The sequence below is a fragment of the Muscardinus avellanarius genome, assembly GCF_963383645.1.
Source record: "Muscardinus avellanarius genome assembly, chromosome: 16".
Taxonomy (NCBI): domain Eukaryota; kingdom Metazoa; phylum Chordata; class Mammalia; order Rodentia; family Gliridae; genus Muscardinus; species Muscardinus avellanarius.
Window position 1 is genome coordinate 29,047,463 of NC_137802.1, and position 19,554 is coordinate 29,067,016.

Here is a 19,554-nt window from a genome sequence, read left to right on the forward strand (position 1 = left end):
ATCTGGATTCATTTTTCTTCTGATTAGACAATTTTTATCCATTTACAGTCAACATAATTATTGATATGTTTGGATTCTTTTTATTTTATTTTTTGAGGTACTGGGGATGGAACCCAGAAGCATTCTACCTTTGAGCTACACCCACAGCCCTATGTTTTTCATTCTTTATTTTGAAACAGGATCTAAGTTGCAAAGGACCTAAGTAGCTGAGGCTGTCTGTGAACTGCAATCCTCCCAGCCTCCTGAATGATGCTGGGATTACAATATTTATTTCTACCATCTTGATTGCTCCCAGCTTTTCTATGCTCTTTGGTCTCTTCTTTCCTATGCATGCATGTGTGTGCCTGTGTGTGCATGTGTGTGTGTGCGTGTGTGAGTTTGTGTGTTAGTGGAATAGAACCCAGGGGTATTATAGCTTTGGTTGTTTGTGTGTGTGTGTGTGTGTGTGTGTGTGTGTGTGTGTGTGTGTGTTACTGGGGGTGGAACCCAGGGGCTTTTCTACCTCTGGGCTATACTCCCAGACCTATTTTATATTTTATTTGGAAACAGGGTTTCACTAAGTTGCTGAAAGCCTCACTAAGTAGCTGAGGCTGGCTTCGAACCTGCATGATTCTCCTGTCTCAGCCTCCCAAGCACTGGGATTACAAGGGTGCACCACCATGCCCGGCTATACCTTTGGTTTTGAGACAGGGTCTTGCTAAACTGCTGAGGCTGGCCTGGAACCTGAGATCTTCCTGTCTCAGTCTCAGGGCTTCTCCAGGCTATTTTTCCTCATTTTTTCTTTTCTTCTTCTCCTTCTTATATGACTGATTATACACATGTTAGACCTTTGCATTTCTCTTCCATGTGTCTTAATGTTTCTTTCATAGGTTACATTTCTTGGTCTGAATGGAATTCTGGATCATTTCTTCAATTCTTTTAGTTTTTTCTCCAGTGTTGTCTAAACAGATGTTAAACCTATCCAAGTCTGAGTTTTACACTTTAATTACTTAGTTTTTATTTATATCAACTGTAGAGTTGCTTGCTCTTTCTTATAATTTCAGGTCTTTCATTTCTTGAGACATAGTAAACTTTTTTTTTTTTTTTTTTTTTTTTTTTGGTGGTACTGGGCTTCCTGGAAGCCCTTTTACCTCAGGGCTACACTCCCACGGGCTACACTCCCAGACCTATTTTTTAACTTTTTTATGTGGAAACAGGGTCTCTTAAGCCAGCAAGGCTGGCTCTGAACCAGCGCGATCCTCCTGTCTCCGCCTCCCAAGCGCGGGGATTACAAGCGTGTGCCACCACGCCTGGCGACATAGTAAACATTTCTGTATTCTGTTTTTGATCATTTCAGTATCAGAAGTTTTCCCAAGTCTGAGCCTGCTGTTAATGGTTTAGTTTCACTCTAGCATATAGTATCCTGTAGGGGTCTTCATTGTGAGTCTTTATTTTTCTTGAAACTTAAGTGTGGAAATCCCTTAAGGTATAGTATGAGGGGTGATTTCCATAAGAAAATAAATTATGCTTACTTCTTTTGAATGCCTGGGGCAATGTGAAGACACAGATGGCTTTAAGTTGTTGGCTTGAAGATTTTTCGGTCCACCCAGGTAGTGTAAATTTGGGCTACAAACTTCATAAAAGCTGCCTTATACTTACATGTTATGGAGAGACTTAATCTTTCCCACCCCACCCCACACTCTACCCCTTGGCTCAGTGTCAAGGATCAGGATGTGCAGTTTTCCTTACTGACAATAAGGGATTATTTCTAGTTTACCCTAGACGTAGCCCTTTGGGAAGGTATCTTGTGAAGATCCTGTGTGTGTGTGTGTGTGTGTGTGTGTGTGTGTGTGTGTACAATCTGTGTTAGACACCCTACTTTGGCCAGGCACTAGGTTTTACTGCAGGACCCAGATCTGAGGAACTCTACTCAAACTTAGCTACTCAACATCCTAGCAAGGCTGAAAGCTCAGCACCTCAGGGCTCGGGTTACTTGCCCTTCCCCCACTCTCTCCCTTCCACATCTGCTCAGCACCTGGCCTGTGTATCCCTTGCTTTCATTAGTTTGTAGGTGCATCCAGAGGTTGGTTTTTATATTTTATCTAATATTTCAGTCGTTTTCAGTTGGCTGTAGTAGGTACCTCATTTACCACACTGCTTGAAAACGCATTACTCATCTACTTTTAAAATCTGACCATATTACGTTCCTAAGATGAACTGCTCTCTCCTTTTACTTCCTCTTTTTAAGCTTGTATTAAGACAATATCACTCTCAAAAGATGAGTTGGGTAACCTGTCTTCCCGACCTCCCAAACAGTTTGTACATGATGGGGATTATTGGCTCCTCAAAGGCTTTATAAAATATGTCGGTAAAATCACCTGGGCACGATGCCCTTGGTAGAGTTGGGGGAGGGTAGATGTCTGATTAGTAATTCAGAATCTGATTTATTTAGATTTTCTATTTCTTCTTGAATTGATTTTGATAACATTTTTCCAGAAAACCATCAAAAATTTCAAATTTATTGGAATTTAATTATTCATAATATACGGATGGTTTTTAATTCCCTACAGTATCTAAAGTTATAGCTTTTTTACATTTATAATATTGTTTTTCTTTGGAGTTCCTTTTTGGCTTTTTTTTTGTTGTTGCAGTATTGGCAATGGAACCCTGGGGCATTCTACCTCTAAGCTACACCTCCAGCCCTATCTTTTTTTAATTCTTTATTTTGAAACAGGGTCTCACCGAGTTGCAAAGGGCCTCATTAAGTAGCTGAGGCTGTCTGTGAACCTTGATCCTCCAGTCTCTGCCTCCCAAATGCTGGGATTACAAGTGATCTATCTATCTATCTATCTATCTATCTATCTATCTATCTATTTTTGTGGTGCTGGGGATGGAACCAGGGGCATTCTACCTCTGAGCTAAATCCCTAGCCCAATTTTTTATTCTTTATTTTGAGACAGGGTCTCACTGAGTTGCAAAGGGCCTCTCTAAGTAGCTGAGGCTGGCCACAAACTGAGATCCACCTGACTCAGCCTCCTGAATGCTGGGATTATAAGCGTGTGCCACCACACCTGGCTCCTATTTTATTTTTTATTTGGAAACAGGGTCTTACTAGGTGGCAGAGGGCCTCACTAAGTTGCTGAGGCCAGCTACAAACCTGGCCAAAATCCTACTATCTCAGCCTCCCAAGTACTGGGATTATGAGCATGGGCCACCAGGCCCAGATGACATGGCTACTTTCTAAATTCACTTTTCTTCTTGTTGGATGAAGCAGGATGAGGATAACACGAAGAGAGAAGTGGAGAGAGGAGAGCCAGGCGGGGGTCTTGATGGTACCCTAGCCTGCGGTGCCAGGGTCCACCCACCTGCCCTTCTGGAGTTGGGATTAGACAAGCAAACAAACTGCGTCTTTGCTGTCACTTGAGGCCAAAGAGTCCTGATGAGGAGAAACAGAAAGACACTGAGCAGATGTGCTCTTGTGGCGTTTGCCCAATTTATCCACAGCAAAGTAACTAGAAATGGTATAGATTTAAATTTAAATCCTTGGAGAGGAAATTGATTTCTTTAAAAAAAGATAATAACAAAGAAGAAAATACATAGGAAAGACACCAGAGGAGAAAGATAAAAATGAAGGAACTAAAAATAATGAGTCCTAGAATGCTGCCTAATTTATCAAACTTGTCAACGGCAGCAGCGGAGAGCAGGAATCTAGTCTTTAAGGAAAAAGAAGAAAAAATCCTAGACTGAAGTTATCCAACAGTACTAGAATCAAAGGAACAACCAAGGCAGAAATAACTGTTCATAATACATCTTTACATTTTATTATTTATTTATTTAGTGTGTGGCACTAGAGATTGAACCCAGGGGAAATCTACCTCTGAGCTACACCCCCAGCCCTATTTTATTTTTATTTTTGAAACAGGGTCTCACTAAGTTGCGAGAGTCTCACTACTTGCTGAGGATGTCCTTGGACCTGCGATTGATCTTCCTGCCTCAGCCTCCCAAGTACAGGGAGGACCAGCGTGCAGCACCACGCCCAGCTTACATTGCAACTATTTAAAGCAGCCTAAGGGCAAAGCTTACTAACTTCGTAATAAAATTATCTCTGGACATTTAATATTTAAACAAAATGCATGAATATCTCTAGAGTTGAATTTGCACCCTCCCCCCTTTTCCATTCCCCATCTTGAGGATGGGGCTTAAGTTCATTTTGTCAGGAATGGTATATCTTATATATATTTTAAATCACACTAAGATTTCTCCCTTGTGTGAGAGTGGAATGGGATTCTCAAATATAAGAAAGGTATTCATTTGGGATATGAACAACTATTTCGTTTAGGCAAGGTTGATTTTTGTTTGTTTTTGGTACTGGGATTGAACCCAGGGCATTTTATCTCTAGGCTACACCCCTACCCTTTAAAAATTTTTTTTGTGGTACTGGGGACGGAACCCAGGGACATTTTACCTTTGGGCTACATTCCCAGCCCTATTTTTTATTCTTTATTTTTGAAATAGGGTCTCACTGAGTACAAAAGGCCTCACTAAGTAGCTGAGGCTGTCCGTGAACCATGATCCTCCTGTCTCAGCCTCCCAAATGCTGGGATTACAAGTGTGCGCCACCATGCCTGGCCTTTTTTTTTTTTTTTTGAAACAGGGTCTTGCTAAGGTGCTCAGGCTGACTTCAAACTCGTCCAGCTACTTTTTTTTTTCCTTTTAAGCAGAAAAAGAAATTCTACTATAACGTTCACTTTTAATAAATATATATTCCTTAATTTGTTTAAAAATAATTACCAAAAAAGTAAATCATCCACGAATTCTCTACAACATATGTCAAGAGGGAATCTATGAGTTAACATGGAGATTCAGAAAGGCAAGCCATTACCTTCGATGCGAGGTTGTCTACTAGAGCAATCATGGAGTTCTTGAACAGGGTGGCGGCCGTCAGAGGCCGCTTGGTCACCTCAGTAATGCTCAGTTTGCCTTCGGGCCACATGTTCTTCAGCACAGGATTTGAACTGGGAAGTACAGAAAAAGCAATTCAAATGCTGTATGAAAAGAGTTGAGTGTAAGTGGCTAAGCAATCCTCCTGAACTGTATCAGGAGAGTCTCCGCTGGGCTGCAGACTGAACTCCCACACCTAAGTGGACAAATTATTCTGTCCAGAAAATTCTACTGATATGATGACCAATATTGTTTCATGAAAATTTCCAAACTATAGTACAGTTTAAAACTTCTTTAAACATATTTTTTAAATTTTAAGGTACTGGAAAATAAACCCAAGGGCATTTTACCTCTGAACTATTTTTTCAGACTTTTTTTTTTTTTTTTTTGTGGTACTGGGGTTCCTGGAAGCCCTTCTACCTCCGGGCTACACTCCCAGACCTATTTTTAATTTTGGAAACAGGGTCTCTTAAGCCAACGTGGCTGACTTCGAACCTGCGCAATACTCCTGTCTCTGTCTCCCAAGTGCGGGAATTACAAGCGTGCGCCACCACGCCTGGCTTCAGACTTTTTTATTATTTTTTGTTTTGAAGGCGAGTCTCACTGGTTGCTGAGAGTCTTGTTATACTGTGAAGACTATCCTTAAACCTATGATTCCCCATTCTCAGCCTCCCAATACTGGGTGTACAGGCTTGTGCCATCATCCCCAGCTTCTTTAAGCTTCTTTAAAGTGACATATATAATACTATTACCTAGAACCTTCAAATGGATAATGTATTAAAATACATGTATAAAATTAGTTTTGTGATCGTTAAAAATGAGGAGAAACCACTAGTAGAAAAATGATTCTCAATGTCATGGCAGAAAATTATAAGAAAAAGACATCTTCTAATTGAAAGAGATATTCATACAGAATAGGTAACACTGCAAAAAAGCAGGTCTTAAAAATACAGATAGGGAATATAAAATATCCATTTTTACATTGTCTTCTAGTGAATCCCTTTACTATTTGAATTTATGAACGTATTTACAGGGAGCAGTGGTAGTTGCAGTGTTTTATAGATATAACACTAGAATTGTTGTGATTCAATTTTAAAAAGGTACTTCACGCCTATTTTCACGTTAAAATGATATATTCATCATTGGACTCTGTGGCGATTCTTTTTTTTTTTTTTTTTTGGTGGTACTGGGGTTCCTGGAAGCCCTTCTTCCTCCGGGCTACACTCCCAGACCTATTTTATATTTTTGAAACAGGGTCTCTTACGCCAGCACGGCTGGCTTCGAACCTGCGCGATCCTCCTGTCTCCGCCTCCCAAGCACGGGGATTACAAGCGTGCGCCACCACGCCCGGCAATGGCGATTCTTTTTAATGGCACTGGGGGTGGAACCTAGGATGTTTTACCTCTGAGCTACACCCTCAGCTCTTTTTATTTTTTATTTTGAAACAGGGTCTCACTAAGTTGCTGAGTAACTGGAGCTTGAAGCAATGCTTCCTTTCTGGAAAACTTTCTCTTGTCAGAAAAAATTTAAAATTTGGGGATTGACAAAAGAACAAACACAGGCTTTCACTGCTAACTGTACTTACTACAGCTACCATTTCCCTTAGTTTTCTTTCCCTTGTATAAAACAGAAAAATTGAATTGGTTGCTCAAAGCAGCCACGTAAATTTCCGTTAAATAGGTGCTCAAAACAATATCACCTATTTAACGGTGCTATTAACCATTTTGAAATAAACAATTTCAAAAAAATGAAAGATGGACAACCATAGATTGAAAAAGACAGGTGGAGCTTGAGGCTCAACGGAACCTGTGACTCAGCACTCCTGGTCCTCACCATCGCCACGCCCAGTGCCACCCCCTCAAAATGTCTGTAAAATAATGTGGGCATGTAGGGCTTATGGGCTCACTTGGTAGTCCTATTCCATAACTTTCTGATCATACGCTTATATCAATAAAAACGACATAAATGTATATTGCTGTTTCTTAACTTTCCCACTCTATCTTTAATGTAATAGTTTTCTTTAAACTTTAAGTGTTAAAGATAAGCTTTTCCACGCTTATCTTTAATGTAATAGTTCTTTAATGCACATGTGACCAAGACATCTCTTTAACCTAATGTACAGAATTTCTAGAAAATTGTCCTTTGTGTGCTCTGAAAATGCCGCTCATCAGGATCAGAGCTCACCAGTGTGGGGTGCCAGCCAGCTCTCAGCGTGGTTTCTTATTTGAGGGCAGAGAAACTATCTGAGGGATCCAAGTGTGCAAATCTTCCAGCTGGGTCTGAGCTTACCTGAGCTTCCTCTGCCACCTCTGGCCTGGGGACGGCTGAGCATTGGCAGATGGTGACAGAAGGCTGGTGGCAGTAAATGGAGAAACAGGCAACCCTAGGAACATCTTAGAGGAGGTAGGTCTTTGCCCCAAGTTTATAGATTTCATAGTCATGAGGTCATATACTATTTCGCTCGTTACGCATTTCAAAGTGGAACTAGAAAATGTGCCAGAAACTCTTAAATTGTCACATGAAAATAACCATGTGCGCATACTAGGCAGTATTTGTCAAAGAGCTTAATGTAAAGATAATTAGTAAAATATCAATCGTACCTGTTATACATAAGGCGCTTGAAATCTTGAAATAAAGTATCTTTATTTTTGTCAATAAATCCAATGGCACAATAGCTAACAGAAAGAAAACGCAAAAAAAAAAAAAAACATGCATTATTCACCACGCAGGAGCCATATTTCAACTTTGTAGGAGTCGGCAAGCTTTCTAACGTTAATTATGCAGTCAATCATCTAAAAAGCCGGTATTGTCTACCTGGTTCTGGGTCAAGGGACATCAAATTTACTTACTAAATAGAAGGGGCTTTGTTTCTCCTCTTCAGAAGGAGAAGCTGACACTGGTCCCACTGTGCTGATTAAGGGCATCATTTTCTACTACTTATTGCTTACCTCAAGAGGATGACTTCAAAACAGATAGCTGTATTTATCATCCAGCATTCCTAAGACAAAAGCAAAACAGCAAAATACAGGAGCTAATGGTCTCATCCGTAGGGAGGTCAAGTGGCTTGCCTACGTGCAACTCTGCGCAGGGGAGGAAAGAATCCCAGGAGAACTGCAAAGGACGGCAAGAACTGGGTGAGCAGAGGAGGAAAAATCAAGCGTGTCATGCCGGAAGCAGGCAGAATGAGGGGTGGAAGCAGGCACGTGCGGGGAGTTCTGGAGGAAAAGTGCTCTGGAGAGTTCTGTATTTGTGGTTCAAAGGAGGGAAGAGGGCAAGGTCTGGAAAGTCCAGCCCAGAGTGCAACTGGCAAGGAGAGGGGCCTGGGAGCAGAACTGCTGCAAGTGACTGGCATGGCCGCTAGGAGGCGCACCCTCCGCAGCGGGAAGAAGAGTAATGGGGCCCTGGGTGATTAAGCAGAAGCAGGAGGTTGAGCAGATGTAACGCCACATGCAGCCTCTCCTTACAGCTACGCTCCTTTGCCTGTCAACATTTTCTTCCCTGACAATCATATCAGCGTAGGCAGTTGCCCGGTCTCTATCCCTGACCCCTTGCCTTGCAGTTTTAATTCTGCAAGAAGATTCCTTCAGGCTGCGCTGCCCACAGGCACTCTCAGGTCATTTCCATGTCGGCCTCAGCCTAGGCCGTCTAATATCTTCCTGTCACTTTTGACTGATTTCTTGAAGTCACCTGACTCAAGCTACTGTCAAACCCACACAACTCCAATGTCAAAGTCCTTAGTTTGGCTTTCAAGACTCAGTGTGATTTGATCTCAACCTACTTTTCCAGGCATTTCTAATCTGGGCTACATAAAGGATACACTCCAATCAAAGGAACCTAGTTGCTATTTCCTGAATATTTTTTTTTTTTTAGCAATTTTCCCACTTTTTCCCATAAAAATAATTTCCAGCAACCAAAGACCAGCAGCAGCTTCCCTGACAGCTTCAAGTACTGTACTGTTTCCTTACCCTGAATCCTGACACTTGCTAGTATTCGTATGGCAATTATTTTAGAACATCATTTATTGTATACATATACATGTGTATATGTGTTTGCATAAATACATATATATCCATATACATATGTATCTTTCATCCAAAACTCCTTATGGGCAGGTGCCACACCTTATAAAGTATTGTGTAGACAGAAGGCACTGGATAAAAATCCAGAAAGGGATCAATGGGCTTAAGGAGAAAAGGAGAAATGTGAGGTATTGAATCCACTTCTGCATCAGGAGTCTGAAAACAGAGTTACTGTTTTGGTTCTTCTATAGACTTGCTTTGGTTAAAAATTTCACTCATTCTGCTAAAGATGTTTTTCCCTCTGAACAAAAAAAGAAAAAAAAAAAAAGAGGCTAAACTTGAGGGTCTCAAAGGCCTCTGCGTTTATGTCATTCTGTACGGTGAGACAGTACCTTTAAGTAAGGCTTGGCTTTTTAGTGGGAGATGCCTGTATGTGTGAGATCATCTCTCCTCAGTATTCTGGGACCTGGGTACAGGACCAGAAAAAGTGGAAAATGGTCCCAGTCCAGCACTGAGGACTAGTTGGACAGGTGGGTGATAATTCTGAGCCATATTACTTTAAGATTTTAGAGTTTCAATTTAAATTAGGCATAGCTATTAAAATCTCTTCAAATGTCTTTCCGGCATTTATAAGAGGTAATCGTTTGCTTTTGTTCTTGTTTAATCTTTTCCTGTAATAGGTTACATGCAAAGAATTTCTAATGTAAAAAATAATGAAAAGAGAACTTTAAGCAATATGACAAGAATTGTGAATGCATACTAAATACAAACATATGATGGATAGTTAAAGCATACTCAATGGAGTAGGCTGGAGATGCCTCCCTACAAAAGGTACCCACATCGAATTCTCTGCAATGTGGGAATGTTACCTTCTACGGTAATAGATGTGAATGTTAAAAAAATCTTGAGCAGAGGAGCTTAGCCTGTAGTATTTAGGGGAGCCTAAGTGCTATCACAAGGCCCCCTTTTTGGTTCTGGGGAGGAACCCAAGGACATTCCACCTCCAAGCTACACCCCTAGGTCTTTTTATGTTTTGTTCTGAAACGGTATCTCTAGGTGGCTGAGAGTTGCTAAGTTGCTGAGGTTGGTCTTCAACCTGTGATCCTCCTGTTGCCGCCTTGCAAGGACTGGGATTACAGGCGTGTGCTACTATGCCCTGTCAAAGTGTCCTTTTAAGAGAAAGGCAGGGGGAGTTTTAACAGAGACATATGGAAGAGGAGAAGGCAATGTACCATGGACGCAGAGATTGGAGTGATGCTGTTGCAAACCCAGGAAGGCCCACAGCCACCAACAGCTGGGAAAGGGGACAGAGTCTCTCCAGAAGAGCCTCCCGAGGGGTGTGCGGCCCTGGCAACGCTTAGACTTTGAACTTCTGGCCTCCAGAACCGTGAAAAAATACAGTTCAGTCCTTTTAAGCCATCAGTTTGTGACAATTTGGACAGGTCAGAGTAGTTATATTTTTGTATTAACTTCAACTTTTATTAGAATAAAATAAAAAACATGGCTTGCAAAAATTTTACTTTTCCCAATGATATCTGAAAAATAACATCATAAAACTGCTTTTGCTTACACAGTTACCCAGCCCCTGGCAGTTGCCCACATACAGGGTCTGTGCTGTGCAGCTTTCTTGTAAGCACCCCTCATTCTTCTTCTTGCAGCACCCCAGCAGCTCCTCTCTCCTCTTCTTGATTCACTTCCACGTTTTACTTTAAGACTCAACCTGGACATTGCTTCTTCCAGCAAGATTTCTCCGTATTCTTCACACCTTGTTAATTATTTCTCCTCGCTGTTCCATTAACACCTTCTGCTTCTCCAGGTTAACCCGCCCCTTTCTTCATTTTAATGACTTCTTGATGGAGCTGCTTGAATTTGCCACTAAAGTGCTAGTTTATTCTGGGAATCTCATCTACCTTTTCCTTTTCTCTTTTTTTTTTTTTTTCTTTTCAGGGGAGCTCTACCTCTGAGCTACACTCCAGCCCTATTTGTAATTTTTGTTTTGAAAGAGAGTCTTGCTAAGTTGCTCAGGCTGTCTGTGAACCTGCACTCCTCCTGTCTCAGCCTCCCAACACCGGGGTTACAGGTGTGCGCCACTCTGCCCGGCCCTCGTTCATCTTTCCATCCCAGGCCTTAACATATTGTTGATCTATTCGTTGCTTTTTACCAAGTGTGAACTGTGCCAGGAACTGTGCATGGGCACATAATATGCACTCAGTAAATGTTTAGAAAAGCAAGGAATGAATGAAGCTATGCCATTTTTTCCAAATGGAGGGATTAAAATGTACTGACGTACAAAATGGCTGAAAAATGCAAAGGAAAAGGAAAAGAACCGGTAATTTCCCTGGTTGTGTTTTCTGAAGTGTGGCTCCATGCACGTCATCATGCTGGGCACCCAAGTCAAATACTCACACCACGTCGCCTGCGTAATGCCGAATCCGAAAATCTCGGTCAAACTCCAGGATTTTGTCTGAGGCGCAGAGCTGAAAGATCAAGGAGGGTATCATTCTGAAAACAGACATTTCTGCTTTCCTAAAAGTATGTTCCAACTTAATGCGAGAGGATAATAATGTCACAGCCATCATAGCATGCAGGAAATCACATTGAATGGGGCTGGATTTACACGTAGGATAAGGACTGTGGACTTTCACCAGAAATCCACATGGACTCCATTTGCAGCCACTCTGTGGTTGACGTGGCCAAGCGACCAAGTTCTAGACAATGGAAGCGCAGTGTGGCTGGCCCAGGGCAGGCAGTGAGAGGCAGATGAGTCCCCTCTGCTCCAGCTGGGTGCAGGGGACAGCTCTCGGGGATGGGGCAGCCAGGCCACGACAGAAGTCTGGGTGCCTGAGAGAAACAGACTTCTACTGTCTTCTGACCTTTAGATGTTCACTATGATCTTTTTTAAAATCATTTTTATTTTTAGCACTTATATTGGTGCACTGTAATTCTACATCACAGTGAGATTCAAAGTGATACAAACACGTGCAAACGGCGCTCGGTGTTTTTCCCTCTGTGTCCACCTCCCTCCCACCTCCCTCCTCCCCACACGGACCTTATTTATACTGTGACTTTCCTCAGTTCTCATTTTTTCCCCTTCCCGAATCTCCTCTCATTATTCTACTGAGTTTTTTCCTCATTTAACCGAAGTCCCTTTTGTTCCCTATTTTTTTTTTTTTTTTTTGTGTGTGTGTGTGTGTGGGGTCACTGGAGATAGCACTAAGGGGCATTCCACCTCTGTGCCCCAGCCGTGTTTTATTCTTTATTCACAGGGTTTCACTGTGTTGCTGAGGGCCTCACATGTTGCTGATGCTGGCTGTGAACCTGTGATCCTCCTGTCTCAGCCTCCCAAGTACTGGAATTACAAGAGTGCACCACCCTGCCCGGTTTTGCTTCCTATTTTCATTCTAGCTTTCACAGGTGAGAGAAAACTTTCCATCCCTGACTTACTTGGCTGTGATCTGAATGTAGCCCCGCACACCTGCAGACCGCAGCGGCTTTTCTCTCCCAGGTTCCACTCATGGGGAACCCCCCTGAGCACTCACTATCGGCTAGGCACACACAGCTCAGGCAGTCCTTGCAACCCACGGCCAAAGTAAATGCTGCGAGCGCTCATTTACACACATGGACACTGAGCGTGGAGACTTGGTGACGGGCACAAGACCGCATGGCTAGTCAGCAGCCGTGGAGGACCAGGGAAAACAAGCCTGAGGGCTGTGCTCACGCGGGCCAGGAGCCTTGACCTGCCAGCCTGGGTCAGTTTAGGTCCGTCTCTTCACACAAGACCAGCCTTGTGCAGCTCTCTCTCACTGACAGGGAAAAGTTTATGGGAAGGTGGTTTTCATGCAGAGCTGGTGGTCTTCATAACTTTGTGTAATCGACCTTGTTCCGAACACCTATACTTCTTTGGCCTGTAAAGGATTGCTTGGTACCCCACCTGCTCTAAAGCAGGCATCTGAGAATGCACACAGCACGGGGTGCAGGTAGGTGCAAACACCATGCAGACACTACGGACCAGCAGTGAACAACCTCAGCCGGGACCAGATCGCTCCAGGAATCGTCTAGTTGTTGGACAAGGGAATAATTTCAGGAAATTATAGCTAGTCTTCTGAGGTTCAAATCTTAATTATTTGCTTGTTTGTCCTCTTTGATAATGACTTGTTTTAGAGAATTGTTCTGAGAGTTAAATCAACTATGGAGACCGAAACATCTGATATACAGAGGAGTCTCCAAAACACATAATTCTACTCTTTCCTTCTCTCTTACCAAACCCTATTCTGAAACCCTTTTATTTATACAACCTCTAAAGGTAAAGGACCCAAGTAATGTCTACACTAATGGAATATTTTCCCATTTGTATATGTTGCAAAGCCTCAAGTGATCTGCACACAAAAAGTTTTAGATTTTTCTTTCCTTTTTTTCCCACTCAACTTTTATTTTAAAATATTTTGTAGCTTATTGGATCATTTGCATGCCTCTCCATGGTAACTTGAATGCGTAAGAAACAGTTTAGTCCCTAAGTGAAATAACTGTTACAAGCCCAAAACCTTTTATTTAATATGCCATTAAGTCTAGTTAATCAGTAACCGGCAGCAAATGATGATACCTGGCTCAGCATACAGGATAATAGCATCATTTAACAAAATGGTTCATAGTGATTAAAATATTCTGACAGCTTGGTTATTTCATTTCTTTCCTTCATTAGGCAAAAATCCCAGAAAAGAACATTCTTTAAAAACCCCCATCTCGGTACTTATCCCGGGGATGCCGAAAGAAAGAGCTGCTTGATTTGAGAGCTGGGAAACTGGGGCTTCCACAATTTAAAAAAAGAAAAAGGACATTGCCATAGAAAATTTACTACTTAGCAATTTTTATTAAATCAGCAGAAAGTGCTTAAAAGAATTATGTGTAGTTGTTTCTCTTTTCCTTTCTTTCTTTTGGTACTGGTGTTTGCACCCAGGAGCGTTGTACCTCTGAGCTAACCCCCCAGCCCTTCATTTTTATTGTGAAATAGGGTCTTGCTAAGTTGCCGAGGCTGGCCTGAAACCTGCGATCCTCCTGTCTCAGCTTCCAAAGTATTGGGTTTACAGGAGTGTGCCGTTGCACCCTACTTACATGGTTGCTCTTAAGAGCAAGATTATATTTCAAAATATTTGGTTGATAAATAACTCAGGTATATAAGTGGCCAAGGGGAAAGATGATATCACAATGAGGTAGATTTTATTTCTCATGTGAGGCTCATAGCTACTTATTTAAATGAAGGTTTTAATAAGATGTACGTGGCACGAGTGTGACCAGCTCAATTAGACTTAACATTGACGGAGTGTCCACCATTTGGCAGGCACAGTGCTAGGTGAGCCTTCAAAACGTGAATGGTGATTACAATGGGTGTGCATAAGTTATTCCTCAAAGGCAGGACGTCTGCCTATGCAATTGTGCCATCTTTAAATGCGTCTCAAATGCTCTGAGTTATCTCTGAGTTATTTAAGTTAACCTTGTTCACTAGGAGCAAGTACTTAAGAGTATTATGTATAATTTTTTTTTGGGGGGGGTTCTGGGGTTTGATCTCAGGGACATTCTAGGACCATACCTAGAAAATGAGAAGCACTTTATATAGCACTTGGGGTAAACATGGGGAATGACTGAAGGCGTGTCCCATCCCATGACCCTAACATCAGAGTGCAGTGTGTAGTATCTGAAGGTCAACGTCCATCCGCAGTAACAGACGAAGGGGAGCATTTCACAAGAAACTGGCTAGAAAGAAGTATCAGCCAGTAATCAATTTCTTGATGAGCTGCGCTTTATCTAGAAAACTGCAGAATTTCCCTGTTCTGATTATGTAATTTCAAAGGAGACAAAGTTAGAAAATAGATTTATGCGGGCTAAAAATGGCACTGTGTCAGATTTATATGAAATAACAGAGGAGCAGAAGCGTTTGCCCCTTTCTTCACGGATGTGGGGGAGAAGGGACTTGTTTCCCTCCAGCTTATGGTTGAGAGACAAGCCTGTATTTGTGGGGAAGGCTGGGGGTGACAATGAGATAGCCCTCCTCAACACAGATCCTGCAAAAATACTAGTGGCAAATATACTACACTCCAGGCCTAGCAGAGAGGTCTGTTGACCATGACAGCCACCCATTATTTCAGAAATGTTATTTTATGAAATCTTTAGGTGGTGAGAAATGGAGAGTTAAAAGGATATCTATTATCGAAGGAATGAGTTCCCCTGTAATAACCAGAATTGTTGAGAATTTGTCTGCTTTCCAGAAAAGCCGCACAGTCTGAAGAACCATGGCAGAGCACACACTGCATTTTGCAAAAAAGGGTCACAGTAAAAAGTCAAGGACAAAAGCTACTTTCTGTGCCAGAATTATCGATGCAGGAGTAAAAGTCTAGCACATGAATTAGGACTCTGCACCTATTGGTTATAAATGACATCATGCTTTCCGAAGACTCATGCTCATTTTCCCTGTTTCTAGCAGATTGGATAGTCTGGAGCTCCCTCTCCTGGATACTGTGGTTTTAACAAGCTCGTCATCCTACAAACCAAAGAGGCAGAACTTCCCCACCTCCACTTATCATGTAATGGCTGTATAAGGCTTTTCTTTTTATTTGAGCAAACATTGTCTTAATGTAATATATAAAGTCATTTATCCCTGTCAAGCAATGAGAAAAAATCTTACAGATCAAAAAGAAGAGGAGGATCTTGTCAAACACCTTACCTTTCGGCTGGAAAAATGACCATGTTTGCCCAATTTGCTGTTGAGTGCCTCAAGGAACATCTCGTCCGTGACCTTGCCCACGTTCATGCATGCGTCGTCGAGGATTGCAATGATGCCCTTGTGCTGCTGCTCTACAAGGTCCACGATGATCTGATTGTTGAAGTAATCAATCTGTGGGGCAGAACCAGGGAGCCACTCTCCAAGAGCACAGGGACCCACACAAGTAAAACACCAGGCCCTCCCTCTGATCCTGGAGAACTTTTGACCCCCTTTCACATACGAGAACAGCATGAATGAGTCTAACTCTGAAATGAGCAGAGGACCTCCACTTCTTAACCTCTTAGCCATCATGAACCACTGTGTCAGAGATGAGTACATTCTGAGGCAAAAACTAGAAGGCAGCCAGGATTTCTTCCCTAATTCTCGTTTTAAACCTGCCTCCCAATCCCATGGCCAATCCTACCTCTTCATACTCTCAGTCCTCTGATCTGTCTACTGTTAACCACAATACCCAGCTCCCACTAAGTGCCAAAAATTACCTTAAATATTATTTGATATACTATTTGATAACCAAGTTAAAGTATCACATAGAACTTCCATTTTTAGTTATACAACCTTGAACCACTAAAATTCAAGGGCATTTACTTCAGTTTCTTAAAAGTTAAAAAAATATGAGCTGGGCATGATGGCACTTATAGAAGTTGGGAGCTGAGACGGGAGGACCACACATATTCAAGACCAGCCTCAGCAACTTAGTGAGGCCCTCCACAACTTAGTGAAACCCTGTTTCAAAATACAAAACAAAATCGGGTTAGGGGTGTAGCTCAGAGATAGAATGCCCCTGGGTTTAATCCCTAGTACCACAAACAGAACAAAACAAAAAAGAATATATTATATTCTCTCTATATAAAGAGTTTATATATATATATATATATATATATATATATATATATATATATGAATATATATTCTCTCTATATATAAGTCAAAGAGTTTTGACATTTTTCTGGAGATAACAAAAAATTTAAATCTGAGATATAAATCTCTCGAAGGGAGGAGTAAGCTGTTTTTATTTCCATGAGCTGGGTGAAGTTATAAATAACTTTAGGCTTTTAGAAACTCCAATATGCACAAGGTTTGTACAAAACTCCTCTTCCATTCTGACAGTCTGCAGCATACACACAGAATGCACACACAAGGGCCTAACTCAGGCAAGCCACCGGTCACAGGGGAGCTTATCAAGACTTTAATCCTGGGGGTGATGAGTCCCACCTCATAGGAGGGACCTGTGCTGAGCACTGTCTCTCTTTCCTTCTGTAAGGTGTCTATACGTATACATAAGAGAACACTAACGAATCTTATGCCCTCTATGTCAGTTATGTGTGGCTTTCACTCTATTAGTTTTATTGTTCTCTTCTGTATTACATGGACTGAACACCTACAGACAGGATAATCTTTATTTTTTATGCCTTTTTTCTGTTCTGTCTAAACAGCAGTTCTCGAATGGGGGTGATTTTGCTCCCCAGGGATATCTGGGAATGTCAGGAGACATTTCTGCCTGTCACGAGAGGAAAGCTCCAGGTGCCCTATGGGTAGAGGGTTTTGTAAGCATCCTCCCATGCATAGGGCTGCCTCCACAACTGAGACATACCTGGTCCCAAACTTCAGTAGTAATGACATGGAGAAGCCCTGTTGTGCACATTTACATTTATTCTATTTCTAATTAGGGAGAGGAGTTATTTCCATCTTTGGAAAAAATTCTCAATATAATTGTAAAAAACCAGGAATTCTATATTAATAGCTGACATCTTAGACTTTGCAACTATGGAATTAAAGACTAAGTTCACTGACCTGGGACAATAGAGTCACCTTAAAATTCCAGCCATATTACTAAAAGGTGTCTGCTGAAGATTCTAGTAACTCTTAGTTTGTAAGTTTACCACTGCTGCACACGTTGCTTAAAAGCAATGGTTCTCACACCATGTTTTTCTGGCAGCCTGTCACTTCCAGGAGGTTTTTTTTTTAAAAAGACACAAGGAGCAAGGAGATATGTGTCTGGGCAGCTGAGGGCATGGGGCTCTGGCCTCCCACCCCCACTCTAAATACCACAGCTTTGTGCAACAGCCTTATCAACTACGCCTCTGAAATCTGATACTTTGCATTGTTAAAAGCACTGGGATTACAAGCATGTGCCAGCCACCATGCTAGGCTCAAAAGAATGCACACACACACACACACACACACACACACACACACACACACTTATACTTTTATGGGTTCACTGTAATCTCACATCATTATGTAGTTCAGAGTGACAGGGACATACATGCACACAGCACTTGGTGAGCCTCCCCCAGGCTCCCTCTCAATTCCTCCACCTTCCCCATACATGATATTGAGATCGGCATTGGTAATTTTACACATGTATAAGAATCATATGCCAATGATTCTTTCATTGATTCTCCCTCCCCCACAACACCACTTCCCCTAGACCCCCTCCTTCACTCCACTGGGCTTTCTCCTCCATTATCTGGAGTCCCTCTGGTATCCCAATTACTCCCTGGCTTCCACATATAGGAGGAAACATGTGACCCTTCACTTCTGTGACTGGCTGATCTCCCTTCCCGTACTGTTCTCCAGGCCCACTCATTTTCCAGCAAATGACGTCATTTTGTTCTTTCTTGCTAAGTAGAATTCTGTCATGTGTAAGTCCCATAATTTGTCACCCATTCATATGTTGCTGGACACCTCGGCTGGTTTTTATTGTGAATTATGCTGCTATAAACAGGGATATGCACATATTGCTATAATATTCTGATTTCGATCCTTTGAAAGGATATTTTTGACCAGCAACCTCTGAATCACGACGTAACAAATTTCACTATTACATATGCTATAAAAAGTAAGCTCCCATTATACTATGTATTATCCAATAGATACATATTCTTAGAAAGGTTCACATAAACATAATTAAATTTGATTACATTTTAAATGTGCGGTGAGAGTTCACTTGCGTGTCAAGTTCTCCAGAGTTTAAATGATTTGTAAACCACAGCATCAAAAAGTCTTAAAAGAGGGGACTTCCAGGAAGATAGCGACCGAAGAAAGCAGGGCTTAAGAGCCCCGCTAACAACCAATCTCCATTACCACAAAATCAGCGCCTTTCATAGCCAGAAAACACCATCACCAGAGAAACAAAAAAATCACCAGGCTCCAGAGAGAAAGCAGACTGAGAACAGAGCTCAGAGCCACAGAGGAGATACACCGGCCTCACGCCCGAGGACGCGGCAGCAGCGCCATACTGCCGGCGGCAGCGGCGAATTCACCGGACGGCTACAGCAAGCCGAGGTGAGCCGCTGCGGAACAGCCAGGCAGGATTTCTCGCCGCAGGTAAAATCTAAAGCTCCCAGTGGCTGAGCTCAGCACACGCTGCAGGGATTCAGAGTGGAAATCAAAACCAAGAAGAAATACGCCAGCCTCACGGCCGAGGGCGTAGCAGCAGCGCCATATTGCCACCGGCAGCAGCAGCAGAGAATTCACCGAATCCAGTACAGCTACATCTGCGTACTCAAGAACAGTGAGTCAAATTGCGGGCCACAGAGGAGAAATCCCAGTACTGTACTCCCTGGGACTTGACCCAGTGGGGGAGTGGCGGTGGCAGATATATCACACCAAAGGAGAACGTGCAACCTGGCACCCCCCACAGTCTAAAGCAGCCTCTATCAACTCTCTGGGTCGGAGACTCTGTGATACAACCCAGTAAAGGAGTAGTGGGGTCTGAGATACTACTGACTCGAGATCCAGAACACCTTAAGTGAAGTCATAGTGACCCAAGGGAAGAACCCAGAGAAGGCACAAACTTCCGAAATCATGGGAAAGAGGAATAATACTGGAGCAATG

General features: G+C 42.3%; 1 protein-coding gene across 1 annotated transcript in view; it reads right to left on the minus strand.

Annotated features, from left to right (window-relative positions):
- The window catches only part of MYO1D (myosin ID), a gene marked incomplete at both ends in the record, with an annotated part of 391,969 nt that overhangs the window by 244,370 nt on the left and 128,045 nt on the right, over positions 1–19,554 (minus strand). The window contains 4 exons of the mRNA XM_080713600.1: positions 4,862–4,994; positions 7,521–7,595; positions 11,346–11,416; positions 15,655–15,825. Of these exons, the coding sequence (XP_080569726.1) occupies positions 4,862–4,994; positions 7,521–7,595; positions 11,346–11,416; positions 15,655–15,825 (450 nt within the window). The remainder of the gene's footprint in view (positions 1–4,861; positions 4,995–7,520; positions 7,596–11,345; positions 11,417–15,654; positions 15,826–19,554) is intronic.